Genomic DNA, 23739 nt, shown 5'->3' on the forward strand with positions numbered 1-23739 from the left:
CCCGAAGTCCAGCGGACATTGGAGATGATATGTGGAAACAACATTAATGTTTATTCAACATGCAAAGAATATAGAAATGACAAGAGGAGGAGTTGGAGCGAAATTGCTACCGCAGTTGATAAACCCGGTAACTTTTCAGCTGTTCTTCGTTAACGTGATGTAAATAGGTTCTAATGATTTTCATTCAGTCAGGACTTTACGCTGACACTAGTTACATGCATTGCAGGTAGATTGTAGTAAAGCATTGATTAATACCTGGTTTTAAAATTAGTTCACTGGACTTGCAGCCATTATTTTGTGCCCATTGTTGGACACCACACGGCAGGAACGAACCCGATCGAACCGTTATACCTAGGATTTCTGTCGGCTAATGTTTGGTCTGTCAGGTTTTGAAAATGGGCCGACAATCGGCCGACAGCTCTAAGATCGTGTCCTGTGCGCTGGGCTTTACACTGAGGAAATGAGGAAGGGAGGGTCAGTGGAGAGCACCGGAGTTGAGCCTTTTTTCATTCAGTGTCTTTAACAGAAAGAGAAAAAGGCCGGAAGAGACGATAATGCCGATAATTAAAATGAGTTGATAGTTTTAATTGATTGTACAATTAATTGATTTACCGTTTATCGGGACAGGCCTACCTGCGTTATATATCATCTTTTAAATCTAGGGTCAAAAGTTATGGAGAATTCATGAGAAGAGGTTTAATTTAAAGAAAGTTACATTTATTTCTCCACTTTTTAATATTTTTTTCAATTACTTCATTTATGGACACAGATGAAAACATGATGCAAATTTACAACAAAAATAATAATAACAATAAATGTAATATCCAAGATGTTAAGTAAATGCTCCGTTTTATAGATATAATTTTATGCTCTGGTAACAGTAATGTTGCGTTGCGTCATATCGTTAATGACACCATCGGATGTTCATTGAGCAATATATGAGAGCGTGCAGTAACGATGAGCTATATAAGTGAAAACATAGCATGGAACAGTTCAGAGAGCTGCACACACTTGTGATTCTCCAGTGTGTTAAGAAAACTAAAGGTGCTTTCAACAGTCTTTGTCTCTCTCGTTATGATGTTTGTTTTGTGAGTATATCCTGCTATAAATATGAACAGAGAGGGTGAAAATACTATCATGTTTAACTCCACATTTGTTCGTCCTCTACATTTTTATCTCGGTGGGTTTTACAACATCCCTCATGTTAAGTATTACTATGTCTTCTTGTGCTTTGTGTACATCATGACTGTGCTTAGCAATGGTTTCCTCCTCTCTGTTATTTACCTGGTGAAGACTCTCCACACTCCCAGATACATAATAGTGTTCAACCTGGCTCTGACAGATTTGTGTGGGAGCACTGCTCTCATCCCAAAGCTCTTGGACACGTTTTTGTTTAACAGGAGGTACATTGCTTATGAGGCCTGCTTAAGTTACATGTTCTTTGTTTTATTCTTTGGAAGTATGCAATCATGGACTCTAGTCATAATGGCCTATGACAGATTTGTAGCAATTTGCTTTCCATTGAGATATAACATTATTGTAACAAGGAAATCAATAGTTACTATTCTGTTGTGTTCATGGACATCTCTAGTCATGGTCATTGGAGCCTTGGTTGGACGTCTTGAGCGCCTGTCCTTCTGTGCATCTGTGGTAATACAAAGTTTTTTCTGTGATTATGGACCAACATATCGTTTGGCATGTAATAATACATACATAAACTACATAATGGCTAATTTCACTTTTGCTATAGTCATTTGGATTCCTCTCGTACCGATAGGAGCCACCTACATTTGCATTTCTATAGCACTGAGCAGAACTGCATCCAGAGAAAAACGACTTAAAGCAATGGGAACTTGTACTTCTCATCTGATTCTGGTGGCCCTTTTTTTTATACCATATCTGGGCACAAATTTAACAGTGAAAACTAACGGCATTGATCCTAATATGAGGATATTAAATTCTAGTTTATCACACACAGTTCCCTCTCTGCTAAATCCGATCATATACGCTTTAAAAACAAAAGTGATAAATGCTTTTAAGAGGCTTTGCAAAAGAAAAAAGATAAACAAACTTGTCTCACAATTGCAAACTCGAACTTCTTAGTGCTTTAAGGCACAACTTTAACAAATTAATATTACATCATGTTTTGTTGTTTTGCTCTGTTGATTTTTTAATGCTGATAATAAGGTGGTATGTGTACAAAAGTTATCTTAAGTGTTTTTGTTACTATGGTTTATTTCAGATTTATTTTTTAATACAAAATATTTTACGTGCAGTGGTGTTTTTATGTAGTGTACTGATGACTTCAGATATACCTGAGATTCTAAATTGAAGTGATTAGAAATATATGTGGGAGCATATATTTACAGTTGGTTGTTTGTGAATGTTGTCCCTCTGTTGACCTGTCCAGAATGTACAGATCAACACATTCTTTTGAGATGAGTCAATGTAGAAAGTTTCATTGCAGAAAGCATGTAGGTAAAATGCAAAATGGTGATGGAAACATGTAACTGAGGTCATCTAGAGTTCAAGGCTGAATTATAAAAAATAAAGTTGCTAATTCTCACCAAAAGGTTTGCTTGTCTTTTTAAGTTAAAGAGCATTCCATTTCCATGTACCTACTGCAGAAATCACACTTCACATAAGTAAAACTGAGTTAGTCTTATGTTTCTTTACAGTGTAGCTTAGCACCATTATCAGTGTGTGAATGTGTGTATGAATGACTGAATGTAGTGTTAACACTTTGGAGTCCTCTGCACTAAATAAAGTGTTAAACAAATACAGACCATTAACCAATAGAGTAAAAATAGCTTCCTAGAGAAGTGAGGAATTCATCCTTGAAATGGGTTTTTAGATTATGAGACTGAATTGATTCTCTACATTAATTTAAAGTAGTATCTCGTAATGAAAGAAATACTAATAACTTCCCTGGGTTTAATTGCATTGTGCTCTGTTTGTACAATACAATAATAATTATTTTTTTCAGTAGTGTTTAATATCCGTGGAAGAGTAATGAACTTTCAGCCACCTCATATTATAAACCATTAGACTGTCACTGTGACGCATTGCGGCACCCATGTCATGATCATTAGACACAATGAGAACTCTCCAAACTTAAATATATTATTAGCTCTGTTAAAACAACTGGTTTAAACTGTTTTTTCTCCAAACATCAGACCTGGTCACACTATTTTGTATCAGCCTTTAGTTTTGTGGGTGTTGAGAGACATGATGCCATTGGAAAACACCGCTCCCACATCATCACAATGAGAAAAAAATCATTAATATTGGCATAACAGCAGAGAGTTTACGTAACGAAATTGATTGCAGGAAGCAGGTGGTGCAAATACAACATGAGAACAAAACTAGTAACTGAGGACATCTAGTGTTACAGACTAAGTCTTGCACTTAAAAGAAAAAAATCAAGCCACTAATTATTGTTTAGTGGTTTAAGCATATAAAATATTATGATATAAAATCGAAATTTGAATCCTGAAGTTTTTATTTTTTTTCTCTGGTTTAGTTTTATGCTGTTTAACTTAGTGTTAAAAAGCATTAAATAACAAAAAGAAAAGTTTAAAATACCAAAAAAGAGTTGGTCACATCGCTATAGTCAAATCTTCATTTCTTTATGAAGGGTATGAGAAGATAAAGATATTAAATGTGACAGGTTTTCTCTGCAAACACAAATAATTTTGTTCAGATACAAAATACATTAAAATAACAACAAATTCACAAATTCCTCACAATAAAACTTTTAAAGCCAATACATTAGATGGTTTATATGTTAGAGCGCAAAGTGCAACTGCTGTCCTCGCTCTGAGATTTCCAGTTTTCAGCAGCTAGACATCCAGACAGCGACGCTCCAATAACCAAACTAATTTCTTTTCTACTTGTTTATTGAAGAGTGGCCTCTGACCACTGCCATCACTTTGGCCATCGTAAACTGAAACATACAAGACTCACTATTAGCCAACGAACATTGCAAATTAGCTATTCTTGCTGCTAGCTAAAAATAAAAAAAACAACTTTTTCCTAAATGACTCCAGCGTACAATTATTTACACCACAGTTACATAAAACAAAGATACAATTATTGCTTTTACAATTAACCAATACTTACGAACAAATTTTGTCTGAAACACAACGTATAAGGATAATGATCAGCGTAAATCATGAACTGTTCGTGTTGCGTTCCACCATCTTGGATCTATATTCTTTTTTAGCGTCACCAAAACATAACAAAATCTCCACCAGGGGGCGTTCTAGTACGGTTTCCAACCTTGCTGGTCCAGCTTAATTTACAAAAGGCAGCACAATGGCCACCATTATGAACATCTTATTAAGTATTAACTAGACTTCCAATTGGTAGAGTTTGCCCAGCAGATAGAAAACAACATTAAAACAATGAAAATATAAAGAAATCTCACTTTTACATAAACAGTGTGTCTTGTTAAAACATGCCTGTTCTTCATTCAGAAAAGTAACTGGAGGTGGATAGCCAGAAATTGTACTCGAGTATGAAAAGTGTTACTTTAAAATAATACTACTCAAGCAACGGTTTAAAAAATATGGAGCAGGAAAAATACTCACAGAAGAACTTTTTCTTTCTTTCTTTTATTTTCGAAGAAACTACTCAAGTAAATGTAACTATACAACTGACCCGTTTAGTGACATTGTCAGTTTTCAGACGTTTCCAAATCTGTATTGTATCCATTAAACCACTAGAGGTCAGGCTTTGAACATTTTGCAGTTCTCTTTCCGTTTTACAGAAATATAAACTAGTAGTTTTGACCCACGGGTCTAATAATCCAACAAAATATTCACATAAATGAAAACAGCACCCGATTTTTCTTATCCTAACACAGTTTTCCAGCTGAATAAATTTTGTTTCCAGCTGAATAAATTTTAGTGTTAAGATTTGACTGCTATTAGGATTGATGTTGGCCAGGTGTTATATTTTTGCATTACTCCTGTCAAAGATTTTCTCCAAAATGAAATTATTGCCTAAGACAAACAGATTCAATTAAAAAAAATCTCTTAATTCATACATTTGTCTTGAGAAAATGTTTCGTCACTGATGCAGGGTGTTGCATACATTTAGACATTTTGCATTCGTAATAAAGTTGTAAATGTGTTTGCAGATAACAGTTACAGATTTGAAATATTATTTTTTTTCTATAGAAACAGGAAGCTTAACATTTTTAAAAGACTGGTAAGATTTTTGTTCTCCAAACAAATCACAAAAATCAACAACTGAGTTACGCAGACATATATCTAAATAAAATGTTACAATAGCAAACAAGAATAGGTGGAACATTTCTTCTGAAACATTTTGTAAACAAGGTGTAGTTTTTATATGCCGTGAAGTATTTACATGACAAAACTATACATTGAAACATGGATAGGAGTTTATTTATTTGTTCTAAGTAGTGGTTCACTTGTTTGGCTAAAAGGATAAGCAGGTGCTATTTACAATTCATAAGAATAGAGATTGAATTGCATTAATCAAAACTTTATTTCCTTAAATGTATGGTTATTGTTTCTGTTCACAAGACACATTGATACAAAATTGTGCTGATATTCAAACCACAGAGTTGACCAAATTTCACAGAAACGCATATTAATGTTGCCAGCAGTTACTGTTTGCACATCCTTGTTAATTTTTTTAACCACAGTTTCTAGGTTATTACTCAGTCATAATGTGAAAAGGATTGGAGTTTAATTATATTTTTGAGTTAACTTTGGTTTTTCTAAACAAAGCAAGTGTCCTGATTTTTATCTCTTTGGTTTTCAGAGAATAAACAATAGGATTAATGCAAGGAGGCATGCAAGAGGCCAGTGACAGACTTAAAACTCTCTTCTCTGGGTCAACTGCCCTTGAAAAAAGCCCAATGCAGAAAATAACAAGAAGAGGAATATAGAATATAGCAACAATAATAATATGTTCAACACATGTGGCCAACGTTTTCACTCGTCGGTCCACAGATTTCATCTTGAACACAGTCACCAGGATGCTCACATAGGAGAGCAGGATGAAAATGAAAGGTGCTCCCAGGTTCAGAACAGAGAGGGTTGAAGATACAGCCCACTGCAGTGAGTTATCATTACAGGCAAGACGAAACACAGGCGCATAGTCACAAAAATAACTGAACACCCTGACAGAGTTGCAAAAAGACAGTCGGGTCATTGAGCTTGTAGCGAATGTTATCAATGCCAGAATAAAACACCAAGTAACAATGATAATACAGCTCATGCTGCGTATTGTGTTGATTGAGTTCTGCCTGAAAGGGAAACATATAGCAATCAGCCTGTCATAGGCCAGTATAGTGAGTGCATAAGACTCCAGAGCTGCAAATGCATAATATACAAACATCTGAACAAAACACAGGTTAAACGGAATAAAATTATCTTTGATGAGAAAAATCTTTATCATGCCAGGAATGTTGCAGGTGTTAAGCACTACATCTATCACTGCCAGGTTGGTGATGGCCAGAAATTTTGGAGTGTGCAAACTGTGATTCACAGCAATTGTATAAATCAGCAAACAGTTAAACATCACTGAAAACACATAAACAAATGCCAGGAAGATGAAATACACAGATATGAAGGGAAATGACTCAAATCCAACAATGTAGAAGCCTGGAGGGTGAATGATGACAGAAGTGTTTGAAACAGATTGAAAGGAAGACATCACCGATTCCCACAGCGTTTGCTGAAAGACGGAGCCTCAGAATGAAAATCTTTAATCTGAAAACAGAAAAGTCAAGATTTGTCAGAAATACAAGCAAAATTAAATGAAAACTATAAGTACTGCATATTCTAAATTAGTTTTAAATTGCTTTACCTAATGTTCTGTCTGTCTGCAACTCTTTCTGAGGCTCCTTTCAGTGTCAGCAGGAAGATACCTGCAAATGTGACTGTGTGTACCTGGGAAATATTTTTAAAGCCTATCCCATGAGATTAGTCTTAAAACGTAATTGTGAAATATCTAATCTGTTCCAGTAAATTGGTCCATTGAGAGACCGACTTCATGGCGTACACTTCTTGTTTGTTGTGATCAAAATGAAGATCTAATTACCTGAAAGTGGAAATGCAACTCACAGCCTATTGCAAATTATATCAACCGGTTGAATCCATAGAAAAAACAAAACATATTTTGATGGGCTGCCTTACAACATGCTATATCTACTGATACTTTTTGACTTTCTACAATATTAATCTTCAACAGTTAAACATTTGCTTATTTGTACTGAAATTATTCTTTGTATGCTTTTTGTATGCACACAGTAAAAACCTTGCACAACAGCCTAGAAGTAAACCCCACAATGTGGCAGATTGATACAGTGGGTGTTTTATTCCAAGCATTGTAATCATTTTCCTCAATACGGCATCATTTTTCTGCTGGAAATGATTACTTTTAAAATAATTTTTCATTCTGGATTTAGATGCTATGCAGCTAGAAGTTTGTTATTATTTATTTTTTACATCTCACAGCAGCTGAATGGATTATTGAAAGTTACCTAATCCCAAATTCCCAATGAGCTAAAACGGGAGACTTCAAAGACACAGAGGAAGAGCAAAGGAGGAAGAAATTCAAAGCACATCATCTGTCAATCATAATGAGGAACATGAGGTCTGCAGATCTCACTCTTGAAGCAGTGATAAGGACCCAGCCAGAGTATCTGCAATTTTATAAAATCTGTTTTGCAGGATCATTATCTCTGCCTCTATGAAGCTTCATGACTGTATAATCAGAAAATGATTTGAAACGGATTGGCAAAAGCAATGGAAATGGATTAGCAGGATTCCAGGAGATGCTGCTGCAGCTCAGAAAATAAATTTCTTAACACTGCTGTCTCCATTGTTCTGTTTTTTTTTTTTATGGAGACTTTGGGTGTTGCTTTGTTATGGGTTTATTTTTGGGTATGGGTTGTGGGGAGGACCATCTCAGCTCTTTATGGTTGTTTTTATTTTTTATTTTCTTAAATGGTTAATACCACTGTAGACCCGGGTATGGCAGGACCAGGCACATCTCTTCGTTTCATTAGCTGGAATATCAAGGGCATGGGTCACCCTGTTAAAAGATCAAAAGTTTTTTCCCACCTCAAGCGGTTAAAACCTTCTGTAGTGTTTTTACAAGAGACTCATCTTCGCATTAAGGATCACAGTAGGTTACGTTGCTCTTGGATGAATCAAGTTTTTCATTCAGATTTTAATTCCAAATCAAGAGGAGTAGCCATTTTGATTAGTAAAACAGTACAATTCTCGCCCACTGATGTTATAGCTGATAAATATGGCAGATATGTGATAGTTGCTGGAGTATTGATGCAGAAAAAGGTTCTTCTGGTGAACATATATGCTCCAAACATTGATGATGCTGAGTTTGCAAATAGATTATTGAGTAGCCTCCCGTTTTTGGATTCTCATTTGCTAATTTTAGGGGGTGACTTAAATTGCGTCATTGATCCAGAGCTAGACCGATCTAATCCCCGTAAATTAACTAAATCTTTAATGGCTCAAGCATTCTCTGATTTCATGAGGCAGAGTGGTCTTATTGACCCATGGAGATCCCAAAACCCAACCAGTAAAAAATTTTCTTTCTTTTCCAAGGTGCACCACTCTTATTCCAGAATTGATTATTTTTTTATTGACCAAGCTCTCAATTCATGTGTAGTTTTCTCTGATTATTTGAGTATAATGATATCAGACCATGCTCCTTTATTATTAGATATTCAGTTGACTTCTTATAAACGTAGTCGACCGCTGTGGCGGTTTAATTCTCTTTTACTGGCAGATGAAGAATTTTGTGACTTTATTTCTAATGCAATTGATGAGTTTCTGGTGTTTAATAAGAATGATTCCACTTCTCATTCACTGTTATGGGAAACACTTAAGTCCTATCTTAGAGGACAAATAATTTACTACACATCTCTGTCTAATAAAAGACATAACTCGAGGCTTACTGAATTGGCAATAGCCATTGCTAAACTTGATCAAAGATATGCCATAAGTCCCTCACCAGAATTATTTAAAGAGCGTATGGGTGTTCAATCAGAGATTGATCTAATTTCTACCAATGAAGCTGAACGCTTACTTTTACACAGTAAAAGTTCATATTATGAATACGGCGACAAAGCTGGTCGTTTATTGGCACATCAGTTACGGCGTCAGGTCAACTCTCGTATAATACCTAGTATTCAAAATACTCGACAGGTAATTACAACCGACCCCACCGAAATTAATGATACTTTTAAATCATTTTACGCTTCTTTATATTCATCAGAATTTCCCACAGATAATAATAAAATGGAAGAATTTTTTCAAAGTCTTTCCATTCCTGCTATTGATATGGATACTGCCAGGAGCATGGATTCTTCACTCAGCCTTGTGGAAGTAATTAATTCAATAAAAGCGCTGCAGTCAAACAAAGCCCCTGGCCCTGATGGGTTTCCCATCGAATTTTATAAAAAGTTCATAGAAAAATTGGCACCACTATTATTGGCTATGTTTAACGAATCTTTAGAACGCAAGACTTTACCTCCAACATTAACACAGGCTACTATAGTTTTACTTCACAAAAAGGACAAGGACCCAACTTTATGTGGTTCTTACAGACCATTGTCCTTGTTAAATGCAGATGTAAAAGTGCTAGCCAAGTTGGTTGCTTCTCGTTTGGAGAGGGCCCTCCCTTTGGTTATATCTGAAGAGCAAAATGGCTTTGTCAAGGGGCGTCAATTATTTTTTAATGTGCGCACCCTTTTTAATGTCATCTATTCAAAGCATTCTTCTGATATGCCCGAAATGGTCATTTCCCTGGACGCTGAAAAAGCATTTGACAGGGTGGAGTGGGAATACTTGTTTGTGGTTTTGAAGAAGTTCGGATTCGGTGATACATTTGTTTCTTGGATTCGTCTCCTTTATGCATCTCCCAAAGCCAGTGTCCATACTAATGATATATACTCAGATTATTTCTCTCTTGGGCGTGGTACACGTCAAGGCTGTCCGTTGTCGCCTTTGCTCTTTATTATTGCAATTGAGCCTTTGTCTATCGCATTGCGCGCCTCTCCCTCATTTAGAGGGATTTTTCGGAATGGGACAGAATATAAATTGTCCTTATATGCAGATGATCTGTTGCTTTATGTATCTAATCCCGCTATCTCTGTCCCCACTGTCTTGCATATCTTAAATTATTTCAGTTCCTTTTCAGGCTACAAATTGAATTTGGAAAAGAGTGAATGCTTTCCCATAAACACTACTGCCTGTGATATTCAACACTCTGACTTTCCATTCAAACTCAGTCTCACAGGATTTAAATATCTTGGTATAAATGTGACACGTTCTTTATCTGGCCTTGCTTCTGCTAACTTTTCGCCTCTTATTACAAAGACTGCGTCTGATTTCCAGAGTTGGCGTAATCTTCCTCTCTCTCTTTTGGGAAGGATTAATGTTGTCAAGATGAATGTCTTACCTAAATTTCTTTTTCTATTTCAGTCTATTCCTCTTTTTATCCCAAAAATCTTTTTTGATTCTTTGGATAGGTTGATTGGTGGGTTTATTTGGAATGGGAAACCTCCTCGAGTTCGTAAAACATTATTGCAAAAATGTAAACTCAGTGGTGGACTTTCATTGCCTGATTTTCAATCATATTATTGGTCTGCGCACATACAAAAAATTAGTTATTGGTTAAAATCCTCCAGTTCTCCTTGGTGCAAATTGGAACTATCTTCGTGTGCTGGGTCTTCATTGTCTGGTCTAATTTTTTCTTCATTACCTATAAAACCCTCTTTATTCACTAATAATCAAGTTGTTCTTAATACACTGAAAATCTGGTTTCAATTTAGAAAGCGTTTTAAGTTTGTTGGTGCCTCATCTTTATGCCCCTTGACTAACAACCATTTGTTTCCTCCATCTCTTTCTGACCCATCATTTTCAGTTTGGTATGATAGGGGTTTAAAACAAATAAGAGACCTATATACATCAGGAGTATTTGATAGCTTTACAAATTTATCTTCCAGATACAATTTACCTGGTACGCATTTATTTCGTTATTTACAAATTCGGAATTTTGCCTCTAAATGTTTCCCAAATTTTCCTTCTATACCCCCTGAACAGCCCTGGGAACAGATTATTGCATATAATCCACTTCAGAAAGGTATGATTTCAAAGATTTATCGTTTTATTTTAAATCTAAGGGTTGATTCTTTTGTCAAAATTAGAAATGCATGGGATAAAGAGTTGGGAATCCAGCTGACCCAAGATATTTGGGATGACGCCATTGACAGAATTCGATCTTCCTCATCTTGTGCTCGTCTTAGTTTGATTCAATTTAAAGTTGTACACAGGATTCATTTCTCTAAATCTAGGCTTTCTCAGATTTACCCGGATGTAGTGGATATATGTGATAAATGCAAAGGCTCTCCATGCAATCTTGGCCACATGTTCTTTCTTTGTCCCAAATTATATAATTTTTGGTCTAATTACTTCACAATTATGTCTTCTGTTCTGAAAGTAAATTTGCAACCTTGTCCATTTGTTGCCATATTTGGTATCCTCAACCCTACCTTAGTGCTAAGTTCTGCTCAAATGGAGATTGTTGCTTTCACATCTTTATTGGCTAGACGTACTTTACTGTTACACTGGAAGTCTGATAAATGTCCCTCAATATCCCTCTGGGTTAAAGATATGATGTTCTTTTTGAAGTTTGAGAAAATCAAACATACCCTTCGAGGGTCTACACAGAAGTTTTACCAAAAATGGCAATGCTTTCTTTCCTATTTTTCAAACTTGGAAGTTTTGCCCAATTGAAGGTGCCTGCTGCTGAATTTTGTGTTGGTTATAAGTATGGGTAGTCATATCTGATGAGTATATTTTTTATTTTATTTTCCATCAGGTTGACTTTGAGCTGAGATGGGAAGGGGGGGGGGGGGGGGGGGGGGGTCGGGTTTTTTTTTTTTTTTTTTTTTTTTTTTTTTTTTTTTTTTTTTTTGTTTAATTTTCTTTTCTGTTGGAAAAAAAAAAAAGGCTGAAACTGCTGGATTGTAATTTTGGAATTTCTATTTTTGTGTAAATGTACTGAGTGTATTGATCAATATGTATCCATAGAGAGATGTTTATGTATGTTTTGGCTCTAATAAAAAAAAAAAAAAAAAAAAAAAAAAAAAAAAAAAAAAAAAAAGAAAATAAATTTCTCTCATCCTACTGGTGACTGGTTTTCGTTATTTTTAAAACTTGTTTTAAATCAAATAAAATACATATATGAAAAGTGATTGGGGAAAGGTAGGCAGGTAGATACATTTGGGGCCAGAGGTAATCCAGAAGAAGGGGCAACCCCGACCCACTGTCACAACTCCTGAATCCATCCAGAGATATTTCCAAAAGTCCAAACAAGCCAGCCAATCAGAACTTCCCCAGAATTAAACAGTCCCAGTCTCTCAATAAACTGCCAGCCCCCATGACCTTCAACATGAATCTTCCCACACAGTCACCCCCAACCAGCACACAAACACATAAACCCAAAAACAAATACCATTCCAGGGCTCAGCTCAGAAGCTGAGTCCAGAGAGCTGGTTGCTTTGTGGGACCACCATCTTATCTTGACTCTGACCAAAACAAAGGAGATGACTGTGACTTGTTATCACATGGACGACAGACTGGACTGGAGATTCAGCAGAGAAGGTGTCTACAAGAAATGACAGTCCAGACTGGTGGATCTTTTCTGTAATGTAGATATGATTGGAAAATCAAGCTTCCTAAGAAGAAGAGATGTTTCCATGCATCAAGATAGTAACCCGTTTTTAATCCTTAGCATCAATTTCAATGAGTCTGTAACAGTGTGTTCAGTCAGAGGCCTTTTTAGATCACCTGTGTAATGCCACAGATAGTTTAAATGTTTCTGTAAACATTTAACATTTATTATGAAGTTGTTTACATCAGGTTTTTTTTAAAAAAAAAGATAAAGGTAAGGTGGTAGATGTCATAAATGGAACCCTTTTATTCTTTTTTTACACTGATTTAAAGGGGAAAAGTCATGATTTATGTCAGGAGATTCATGCTGCAGAACTTGAGTGATGTTCTTGGGTAGTATATTTAGGTTATGTGACTGTGCTTAAATCTATAGGAAGCTGGATGTATTACTTGAATTCAGAAAACAATGACAGACATGGTTTGGTGCTCTTGGATATGTGTGTCAACAATAGCAAATTTTCAGGTTTAAAAGTTACTTAGTGAGTGGATTTAGCTATGCATAAATTGCTTTAGATGTCATGCAATAGTAATAGATTGAGATGATGTGAGCACAGTCTGGTGGGTTTGTGGAACAGAAATAAAGGCAAGTGAGTTTAAAGTCAAAGTCAAAACCAGGGGCAAAAAATGCTTTCAGATTGTTTTCTTTACACTATGGTGTCCAAACATTTTGCCTTGAGCGATAAAAATTGTAAGCATAAAAGTCAAAAATAGCTAGTTTGTGGGCAACCTATTGTAGAGAATCATAAAAAGGTTGTAGTTTATTATTTAAAATAGAAAATTTCCTGCTTTTTGCTAGACCAAGTTTTTGTTTATTTGGATTTTGAAGATTTTAGAAGAACATGGTGCTGTCTTTCTTCTATATATGCCCAGGTTTAATAAATGGCTGTGCCAAAGGCTAAAATTAAAACTAAAGATGTCAATTTGGATATCATCTGTTGGGTCAGATTTTAATTGTTGTCACTTGAAATCACTGAGAGGGCCAGATGTTCACCCAGTCCCTACTTTGGACAACCTTTCATTCAGTAGATAAAAAAATTGTTGATTTTTAAAATGAATTTTAATGTCATGAAGGAACAAAACAGGATGATAGACAATGTACATGTTTTCTTCTAAAGCGACAACCTGAGACATGATATGTACTGCACCTGTATAACCACTAGAGGTCAGGCTTTCATCATACTGTGTACGTTCATATGAATGATTTATTTTTGGAGTACCGTACATTTAATGCTGCAACCTTTTACAGATGTCTCCATGCATCAAGATAGTGACCCGGTTTGTGTCCCTTTGTCCGTCATTTTCAGGTGTTTGTGGAGTTTCTGAAATATAATTTTAAGCTGTTCTGCTAACAAAATGAAAGCAGACGGAAAAATAATGAGCTGAAAGATTAATTTCCCTAAGTAAGCATCAAAAATATTATGATACATTTTATTTAGTATATTTTAAGAAATATGTACAGTTGTTGACTATTTTTCTGATTAAAAATTTTTCTGATTAAAAAACAATGCACATATCTCTGTTAATTTTCTAGCTAGCTAATCCAATACTTTTTTCAAAGTTCAAAGGTTTGAATAGGGACTGATTCCCTCCTAAAGGCTGGTTTTGTTCTTCAGAAAATGACAGCCTCACAGATCACAAAATAGTGGTAGAAAAATTTATTTATTTGAAAATTTGCATTGTAAATATTTTAATATTAAAACCACATAAATGTACTTCTGATGCATAAAAGGCCAATTTTCATTTTCATTTTAGTGATACAAGGAGTTGGATATATTTATTTGATTCTTTATTTATTGCTATGAAAGATCATTTAACCCAGTTATTTTTCTATTTTTTCTTTCTAAGTTCTGATTAAAGAAACAATTGTTGCCCAATTGCTGACACAAAAAACAAGCAAACTGAGAAAATGTTCATAACTAACATGCATATTTTTACATACGTTTAGACATGTGACTAGTCTAGATTCAAGGTGATTAATAGTTACAAATAATAGATGTAATCATAAATATCTAAAATGGGCTTAGGAAAAAAAAATTATCAATCCAGGTTTGAAAAAATCTCTTGAAATCTGTGGAAATAACAAAAAACATTTGGCTATACAGAAAGATCTATATCAAATGTTCCCAAATTAGAAGTAAATAAAGACAAACAACTAAGTCAGAAGTTATTAATTGTAACAATATATGTACAAAATAAAATGTACCATAAATTTTCATAATTAGTGAAATGTACAAAAATTAAATGATTTTTTTTTATTCTGGGTTTGATCACACCTTCCAGTTTATCACTGGAAAGTCAGCAAGGATTGTTATTAGAATTTTGTATTAACTTTGGTTTTTCTAAACAAAACTTGTATTCTGATTTTAATCTCTTTAGTTTTCAGAGAGTAAACAATAGGATTAATGCAAGGAGGCATGCAAGAGGCCAGTGACAGACTTAAAACTCTCTTCTCTGGGTCAACTACCCTTGAAAAAAACCCAATGCAGAAAATAACAAGAAGAGGAATATAGAATATAGCAACAACAATAAAATGTTCAACACATGTGGCCAATGTTTTCACTCGTCGGCCCACAGATTTCATCTTGAACACAGTCACCAGGATGCTCACATAGGAGAGCAGGATGAAAATGAAAGGTGCTCCCAGGGTCAGAACAGAGAGGGTTGAAGATGCAGCCCACTGCAGTGAGTTATCATTACAGGCAAGTCGAAACACAGGTGCATAGTCACAAAAATAACTGAACACCCTGACAGAGTTGCAAAAAGACAGTCGAGTCATTGAGCTTGTAGTGAATGTTATTAATACCAGAATAAAACACCAAGTAACAATGATAATACAGCTCATGCTGCACATTGTGTTGATTGAGTTCTGCCTGAAAGGGAAACATATAGCAATCAGCCTGTCATAGGCCAGTATAGTGAGTGCATAAGACTCCAGAGCTGCAAATGCATAATATACAAACATCTGAACAAAACACAGGTTAAACGGAATAAAATTATCTTTGATGAGAAAAATCTTTATCATGCCAGGAATGTTGCAGGTGTTAAGCACTACATCTATCACTGCCAGGTTGGTGATGGCCAGAAATTTTGGAGTGTGCAAACTGTGATTCACAGCAATTGTATAAATCAGCAAACAGTTAAACATCACTGAAAACACATAAACAAATGCCAGGAAGATGAAATACACAGATATGAAGGGAAATGACTCAAATCCAACAATGTAGAAGCCTGGAGGGTGAATGATGACAGAAGTGTTTGAAACAGATCGAAAGGAAGACATCACCGATTCGCACAGCGTTTGCTGAAAGATGGAACCTCAGTTTCAATCTCTTTTATCTGAAAAAAGAAAATGTAGGGTTCGTGTTAAATTCAAGTCTAGCCATATTGCACAGCTTATATCAAAGTCAGCAGGTAGACAGCCTCAAATGCAAACTGTAACAACACGCTGCCTAGCCTTTCTCATGAGATTCAACTCACATTACATACTTCAAACCTAGTTGTGAAATACCTTGTTTATTCTACTAATTTGGTCCCTAAGAGAGCAAGACCGAATTTATTCTGACAAACATTTGTTGTGCATGAAACAAAGTCCTAATTATCTAAATGTTGATTTAGTAACTTGAGTATCTAAACTCCCATTGTTAATAATTACAATTGGTTCAATCTGCTCCAAAGTTCTGAATGTTGCAAACATAAAGTTGAAGAGATGGGAAATTGGCTTAGTTTCTTATTAGTAATTTTGTGATGTCACTAGAGTATCTTTACTGCTTCAAATGTTGCATGTTTTAACTTTTATTTAGAATTATTCTTTACTGTCCCACAATGGGGATATTTTTGAAAGGGAAAAACTCAGAATCAAATGGGAGCTGCTTATGAAATTATTACTAACACCTTATGAGCATTCTTATCCAAAAGCATTGGCTCCGTACAGCATACAATACTTTTCCTGTTTTAGATAAGTTAGGATCACCATAATTTATTTCTAATTGCTAAATGTGAGAATAATAAGAGAGAGAGTATGTTTTTTTTTCTATAAATTCAGAAGTTTATATCTTATGTCTTCTCTATGTGGTAAAATTGCCTTTTAATTTTTATGACAAAGGTGAAACATTTTTGGTTTCCTTCAAAATATTTTTGCTAAATTTTAACAGATTTCCCCTGACAGAGCTATTGTATCTGAGTCTGGTTTGCAAACGGGTCTCCACACATGCATCTTTTAATATCCAACCACAAACAACTCTAAAGCAATGACTTTGTAAGCAACTTTTAACTAATTTGGTGGCACGCTCAGGGTCATTGTCCATTTTGAAGACCCATTTGTGTCGAAACCTTTACTTCCATTCTGTTCTCTTGAAATGCTGCTTCAGTATTTATGTACAAGGATCTTTTGCTTAATCAATCTGTGTATTTTATGAAGCAACAGCGCCACACAGCATGATACTGCTACCAGTTGGGACAATGTAATCAGGTTGGCCAACTTTCCCTTTTGTATAATTGTAAAGTTATGAAGGAGAAACACTTCAAGTCTAGTTATATCAGTGCAATCAATCATTTTTTGAAGTAATTTCTTCTTTCTCATTAAGTCTCCTTATGTTGGTGCTGCACTCATTTCACTACAGATTATGGCTCCCTTAATATTCTGAGTCAACATGATCACAAGATCTTTTGCTTTTCTTGTTTGAATGATTCACCAGATGTTTGTAGATGAGCTGCTTCTGGACAGAGGCTCTCATACCCCAACTTTCCAACACTGTTGCTGTTTTTAACAAATAAAATCTTAACTACAGGCTTTTATCATTTCTTTTATAGGCTAAGCTGTTTTCATGAATATGCTATTAAGAGAAGCTAATATACACAGCTGCCAAAAATATGTTAATATGTAAATTTGCATCTTCTGCTGCTTCCTATTTAGTCCACATATCAAGATGAAATGTGTTTTGTTCACCTAAACTGTAATTTACTCAGTTGTTTTCTTTAACATTGATATTTGGTAGGATTATTCTGTATTTTAAACAGACAATGTTTTATCTAAATTCATAAAACAATGAAGCAATGCGTGCATATCAAAGTTGCACTTTACACATTTAACCACAATAGGTCAGCCTTTTGTCCTTTTACTGCCTCGACTTCACTATAAATATTGTATATTAAACGGAACTAATGGAAATATAATAATCAAATATAAATAAAATATTACCAAAAAAAAAGAATGTTGCATACTTCTCCTTTTAATGTTTCTACATTAAAAAAATATTCTTGTAATATTAGCTACCATATCATAATGCTGGTAATTTTCTTAAACAACATTGTAGGCCAATTTATTAATATATTCACAAATAATTAATGATAGAATAAAAATACTGCAGAACAGGCATAAAACCTTTCAGAATTGTGAAACATTAGAATCAATCTGATAAAAGTTCATTTCCATTTTAGACTATTTTATTTCTTATTTATTGCTGATCTTTAAAGAACCTACATTAACCAACTAAGTTAAATTTAAACAGTAAATGTAACAAGGTGAAATAAAACAGCTAATGCAAAGGTTGTCCATTGTAAAATTTATTTTCAACGCACTGCTCCAACCAATTTTCACTTAGATAATTCAAGTACCTGACATAATTTAAATCATATTTACACATAAAATCAAGCCTCAGAAGACAATTGTGGTAGAATGAACCGTTAGTTTTAATTGACTTTTACAAGGTGCAGATTACAAAAAATTGTACCACAGTATGTGTGGTGACATCTCAACAGACTACAGATAAATGCATCCATACATAAGAATTAAGTAAAGAAAAAAAACTACCCTAATTTAAAAATAAAATCAGCCGAGAAATGTTCCAGAAAATCAAGTAATTCACTGAAAATTTCATATATATTGATATTAAAGACAACAAAGAAAAAACAAAGGAAAAAGCAGAGATGAGATCTGTTCATTATTATTTTTTCTAGGTTATTTGTTACTTCTAGAGTCTACGACGATTGATTTGGATTTTGCTCAGATTTTTGCATTAACTTTAGATTTTCTAAAGATAGCCAGTGCTCTAATTTTGATCTCTTTTGTTTTCAGAGAATAAACAATAGGATTAATGCAAGGAGGCATGCAAGATGCCAACGACAGACTCAGAACTCTCTTCTCTGGTTCAACTACCCTTGAATAAAATCCAATGGCAAAAATAACAAAAATAGGAATGTAAAATATAGCAACAACAGTTATATGTTCAACACATGTGGCCAAAGCTTTCACTCGTCGGTCCACAGATTTCATCCTGAACACAGTCACCAGGATGCTCACATAAGTGAGGAAAATGAAAACAAAAGTCACCCCGAGGACAAAAATGGAGGAGAATGAAGCTGCAGCCCACTGCAGTGAGTTATCATTACAGGCAAGTCGAAACACAGGTGCATAGTCACAAAAATAACTAACCACTCTGACAGAGTTGCAAAAAGACAGTCGGGTCATTATGATTGTTGAAAATCCTGCCACTCCAACAGCTAAACACCAGGTAACACTGATAATGCAGCACATGCTGCGCACTGTGTTGACTGAGCTTTGTCTAAACGGGAAACATATAGCAATCAGCCTGTCATAGGCCAGTATTGTGAGTGCATACGATTCTAGTGCTACAAATGCATAATATACAAACATTTGTACAAGACACAGGTTAAATGGAACAAAGTTATCCTTGATTAGAAAAATCTTTATCATGCCAGGAATGGTGCAGGAGTTAAAGACTAAATCTATCACTGCCAGGTTGGTGATGGCCAGAAATTTTGGAGTGTGCAAACTGTGATTCACAGCAATTGTATAAATTAGCAAACAGTTAAACATCACTGAAAACACATAAACAAATGCCAGGAAGATGAAATACACAGATATGAAGGGAAATGACTCAAATCCAACAATGTAGAAGCCTGGAGGGTGAATGATGACAGAAGTGTTTGAAACAGTCCTAAAGGAAGACATCACTCATCTGCAAAGCTTTTATTGAAAGACGGCATCTGTTTAAAAGGAAGGTCTGAAAAGCAAGTGTTGACATTTATTTGAAATACTGATATCACAGATGTACTAAAAACTAAAGTAAATCAGCTCACCTAATGTTCCATGAATGTCGTTTAGCCGCAGCAGTATGAGGTTTATCTGAGAAGCTGCAGGTGGACAGCTGGGAAGGTGACTTGCGTACCAGATAAAATATATGTCCCTGTTTATCCCATGAGATTAACTTAAAACTTTGAAAGCCATTATGAAATACCTTATTTATTTCACTAATTTGGTCTACAGAGAGGTCCATCTGGTTCATTACTGGACTTGTTATATCTTTAAGCTCACACATCAATTCCATTAGCTGTGAAAAGTTATTTAACTTGTACAGATGAATACCTGCAGATTTTTCTGTATCTTAACACAAACAGTTGCATTGTCTCTTATAAAAGTCTGAATGTGGGACAATCTATAAGAAGCTACAAATACTAGTTGGTTATGACCTACAACCTTCAGCTGTCTGAAAACTAGATAAAACAACAAATAAAAACAAGTTCAAGCCATGTCACATTTCAAAGTTTATTTTCATTGGTAATTATGACATTTACTACAGTGTTTGGTTTTAAAAGTATCACAGACAGTTCTTGAACTTATTCCAAAACCACATGGATTTGTGAGTTCAACTGGTTGACTTGTTAGAGGTCTGCGATTGGGCTTTCCGCTGTTCTTTCTGAGCGTTTTGGAAATTTGTCATGCAGTCTTTGAAGCTCTGAACCTGCTTCTGGCAGGCTCTCCAGTCCTGATGTTCAGCCATGCACTCCTGCACAGCATAATGTAGCTCAGCACAGCCAGTACGGGATATCATCTGATCAACAGGGTCATCCTCGTCTTCTTTACGGGTGCGGTCATGGGGTGAAGGATAAGACATCCTGATTATTTATATACACAACACTGACTCGGGCTGTGAAAATCAGCAAGAAATAGAAAAACAAACAAGATCTGGTCAGAATTCGTATCTAAAAATCATCAACTGCATACGTTTAGAAAAAACAGAACATTGTACTTCTTGTACAATGGTCCTTGAATGGTTCTAATCTGACTTTAATTTTTTGTATTTTTTCCACTGTTTTAGTCAATGTGTAGAGGAAGATCACCTGTTACCTGTTGTGTGTTTGGGGTTCAACGCTGCCCCCTAACAGTGAGGCATGGTACTTTCTGCCTCACCCTGAATGTTCACTGCATTTATGGCCAATCTGAAAGAATAAATATGTCAATCACATTTATTAAACATACAATGCAATATCAAAAATATGTATAACGTGTAATTGAGCAAATATATTTGCGATATAAAGAGAGACATCAATGCGCATGCGCCAACTGCCTACTTTATTCATTGACAGCGCCACCACGAGGTACAGCAGCACACCTCCGTATTCCTACAAGCAAAGCGTAAATTCACAGATTTGGACCACCATAATTTTGATATTACCAATAATAAAAATCTTATTTATAGAAAACTGAAATGGACAAACTGATTCTCTCTCCTCACTGTTATTATCTATTTTACTTCTCATGTAGATCTTTGACTTGTCAGGATTACAGGTGAGCCATTAATCATATGCACCTGCATGAGCTTTTGGTACATGTTAGTTGCCTCATGTCTTATAATGTTGGACTTGTTTCGTTTAAAACTGTGAATGGCTCAGTTTTGAGAGCAACTATCACTAGATCGGTCTCTCAATAACGTAGCAGAACTTCTACTCAAAGTCTTCTGTCAGAACAATACAGGGTTCTAAAATTAAATGACTATATATACATTTTAATTAATTTTCTCCCACCTCCAACGAACACTTAATGTTGTTATTATTACAAATAATATAACTCCAAATGTTTTGTTCCGTATAACGTGAACGGTCAATAAGTTTAGAAACAAACTGCTACTCACATAAAGTTTTACATCCAATCCCTAAGGAAAGGCGATAAGCTCTCCATGAAATGTTTGATTAATAATAATAATAATAATAATAAAATAGAATACCTCTCTTGTTTTGCCCGCTCAGTCCATTAAGGACATTTTCCTTCTGTTGTGGAGCAGAAAGCACATTTTCATAAAGCGCAAAGCTTCATTGCGTTTGCATAACCAACCTAAACTACGAGGAGAGGAAGGGGACATGTTTACGCAGAATCCGGAAGTGTCACCAGAAAACATGCTCTGTTCCAATGGTTCCGCTGCGAAGCGAAATTCCGCTACTTAATATTGTCTCGAAATGTGAATTTGAAACCAGAATTGTAGAACTTTCAGATAATTGCATTATCAAAGCAATCATTTCTATGTTTACTATACAGTGTATGTGGCATGTAAATATGCCATTTTATTAATAATTCATTCATTCCTTAAAACCAAGTTTCCGATGTACAAATTAATGATTGACTAATGCAAATTATGTCAGGTTCATAGCTGTGAGAAAATTAGTAATTGTGCTTAATGTCCTAGACAAAATGTTTAATGCTGCTAAAGTTTCAAAACAGCTCAAACTGAATATTTCAAACTTACTAAATATATACATTTATTATTAATTTCATTTTAATTTATTGTAGTTTCTGTGTGATAGAAAAAATCACAATGGATGACAGCTAATATTAATGTCATTTGCAGTCTGTTTGCAAATTACATTCATATTAACAGATTTGCAAACATGGCTGTTTGCTCAAGTTAGATTAGATTCAAATTCCATTGCCTGCTATCTAAGTTGACGCAATTTGTAATCCAACGCAAAAGATGATAATTAAAGGCAGATTGGTCAAATCTGCCCAGTCAACTGCAAAAAGTCACTGACTTTCCAAGAACATCCTATAATGTGAAAGTGTGACAATGGAGTGGAACCACTTTCTTTTAACAAGAAGAGACCGCCATCAAGATTTTGCTGCTTACCCTTGTGAACTCCCAACACATGTAACATTAAGATATGCTGTACTTATGTTTTGACATATGCTGCTGTTTCAATATTCCAACTAAAATTCAAAAGAAATTCCAATCTATATTAAGCCAGATGTCAAATCTTATATAAAGAAATTGTGTCCGTTGCGGATTTTCTGTAAATCTTGAGTGAAAATCAAAGTTTTCTGACAATCGAATAATAATGTGTTTGCTAATCTCTGTAAAAAGTTTACCATTCACTTCTTTGAATTACAATAAAATAGCAAGTTCAGAATAGAAGAATAGAAATTTAATATTTACAGCTTTGACTGTACCATAGGAGCCCAGTAATTGTATGCATGTTTTGTATCATTAGACAAGGCTGGTTCATTAGTCTCCTCAAAGAAACTTTGTTGCTTTGTATAAAGTTGTTGTTTAGGAAATGACTCAACAACAGTAATGACATTGGTAATGAACAGTACTCCCTTGGGGGACATTTTGTCACCAAACAGAGCTCAGTGACCCTAGATAAAATGATTCTCTCCTGCCTCTTTGACTCCTGGGAGCTCTGCTAATGAGTCCTATTTGTGATGTCATTACCCAAGGATGCTGGTTAATGACCTTCTTTATAACAAACAAAGCTTTTACTGCTCAAGCTTAAGCCTAATTAATCTCATCTGCACCCATTAGAAGGGTAAAATAATAGGAAGGGATGTAAAATGAAATGAATGAGCCTCTATTACCAAACAGCCACCTTCTCCATCAACAAGCTGATACATCTGCAGTCTCAGATGAACAAAAATAATAAATACTGTTTCACTTATCTTGGCTTTTCATACAGAACTTCACATCATTATCAAAATGCTGTGCTACATGAATTCAATGGTTGTTGAGTTTTTTTTTAATATCTATTAAATGATAAATTTGCAGAATTCCAGTTAATGTAGATCCAACATCAACAAGAAAGAAAGTGTTTTGCTAAAGAGTCTCTAAAACCTCTGAAGGTGGATCTGTGTCTGCTGTAGTCTTAAAAAGCTTAGTTACAGATTAAACTAATAACTAAGGCTTTAGTCTCAAGCCAGAGAAGGGGA

General features: G+C 35.0%; 5 protein-coding genes across 5 annotated transcripts; 1 reads left to right on the forward strand and 4 right to left on the reverse strand.

Moving 5' to 3' along the window:
- Positions 1-1110: 1110 nt before the first annotated feature.
- On the forward strand, positions 1111-2103 carry LOC111610072 (olfactory receptor 1-like). The gene has a single exon (XM_023342292.1). It carries the CDS (start codon positions 1111-1113, stop codon positions 2101-2103), a length of 993 nt encoding a protein of 330 aa, XP_023198060.1.
- A 3621-nt stretch (positions 2104-5724) lies between these two features.
- Positions 5725-6693, reverse strand: LOC102216470 (olfactory receptor 51E2-like). Its single transcript, XM_005817024.3, has one exon. It carries the CDS (start codon positions 6691-6693, stop codon positions 5725-5727), a length of 969 nt encoding a protein of 322 aa, XP_005817081.2.
- Positions 6694-15057: 8364 nt separating this feature from the next.
- LOC106700060 (olfactory receptor 51E2-like) lies at positions 15058-16026 on the reverse strand. Its single transcript, XM_014473817.2, has one exon. It carries the CDS (start codon positions 16024-16026, stop codon positions 15058-15060), a length of 969 nt encoding a protein of 322 aa, XP_014329303.2.
- A 2721-nt stretch (positions 16027-18747) lies between these two features.
- LOC106700059 (olfactory receptor 52K1-like) lies at positions 18748-19948 on the reverse strand. The gene has a single exon (XM_014473816.2). The coding sequence runs from the start codon at positions 19714-19716 to the stop codon at positions 18748-18750; it is 969 nt and encodes a 322-aa protein (XP_014329302.1). The 5' UTR covers positions 19717-19948.
- Positions 19949-20291: 343 nt separating this feature from the next.
- Positions 20292-21918, reverse strand: LOC102237822 (cytochrome c oxidase assembly factor 4 homolog, mitochondrial). The gene is made up of 4 exons (XM_014473818.2): positions 21770-21918; positions 21117-21167; positions 20893-20984; positions 20292-20692 (listed from the first exon to the last, which is right to left on the reverse strand). Exon 4 carries the CDS (start codon positions 20657-20659, stop codon positions 20411-20413), a length of 249 nt encoding a protein of 82 aa, XP_014329304.1. The 5' UTR covers positions 20660-20692; positions 20893-20984; positions 21117-21167; positions 21770-21918; the 3' UTR covers positions 20292-20410.
- Between the last annotated feature and the right edge of the window lie 1821 nt (positions 21919-23739).

The sequence above is a fragment of the Xiphophorus maculatus genome, chromosome 11 (genome assembly GCF_002775205.1).
Source record: "Xiphophorus maculatus strain JP 163 A chromosome 11, X_maculatus-5.0-male, whole genome shotgun sequence".
Classification (NCBI taxonomy): Eukaryota; Metazoa; Chordata; class Actinopteri; order Cyprinodontiformes; family Poeciliidae; genus Xiphophorus; species Xiphophorus maculatus.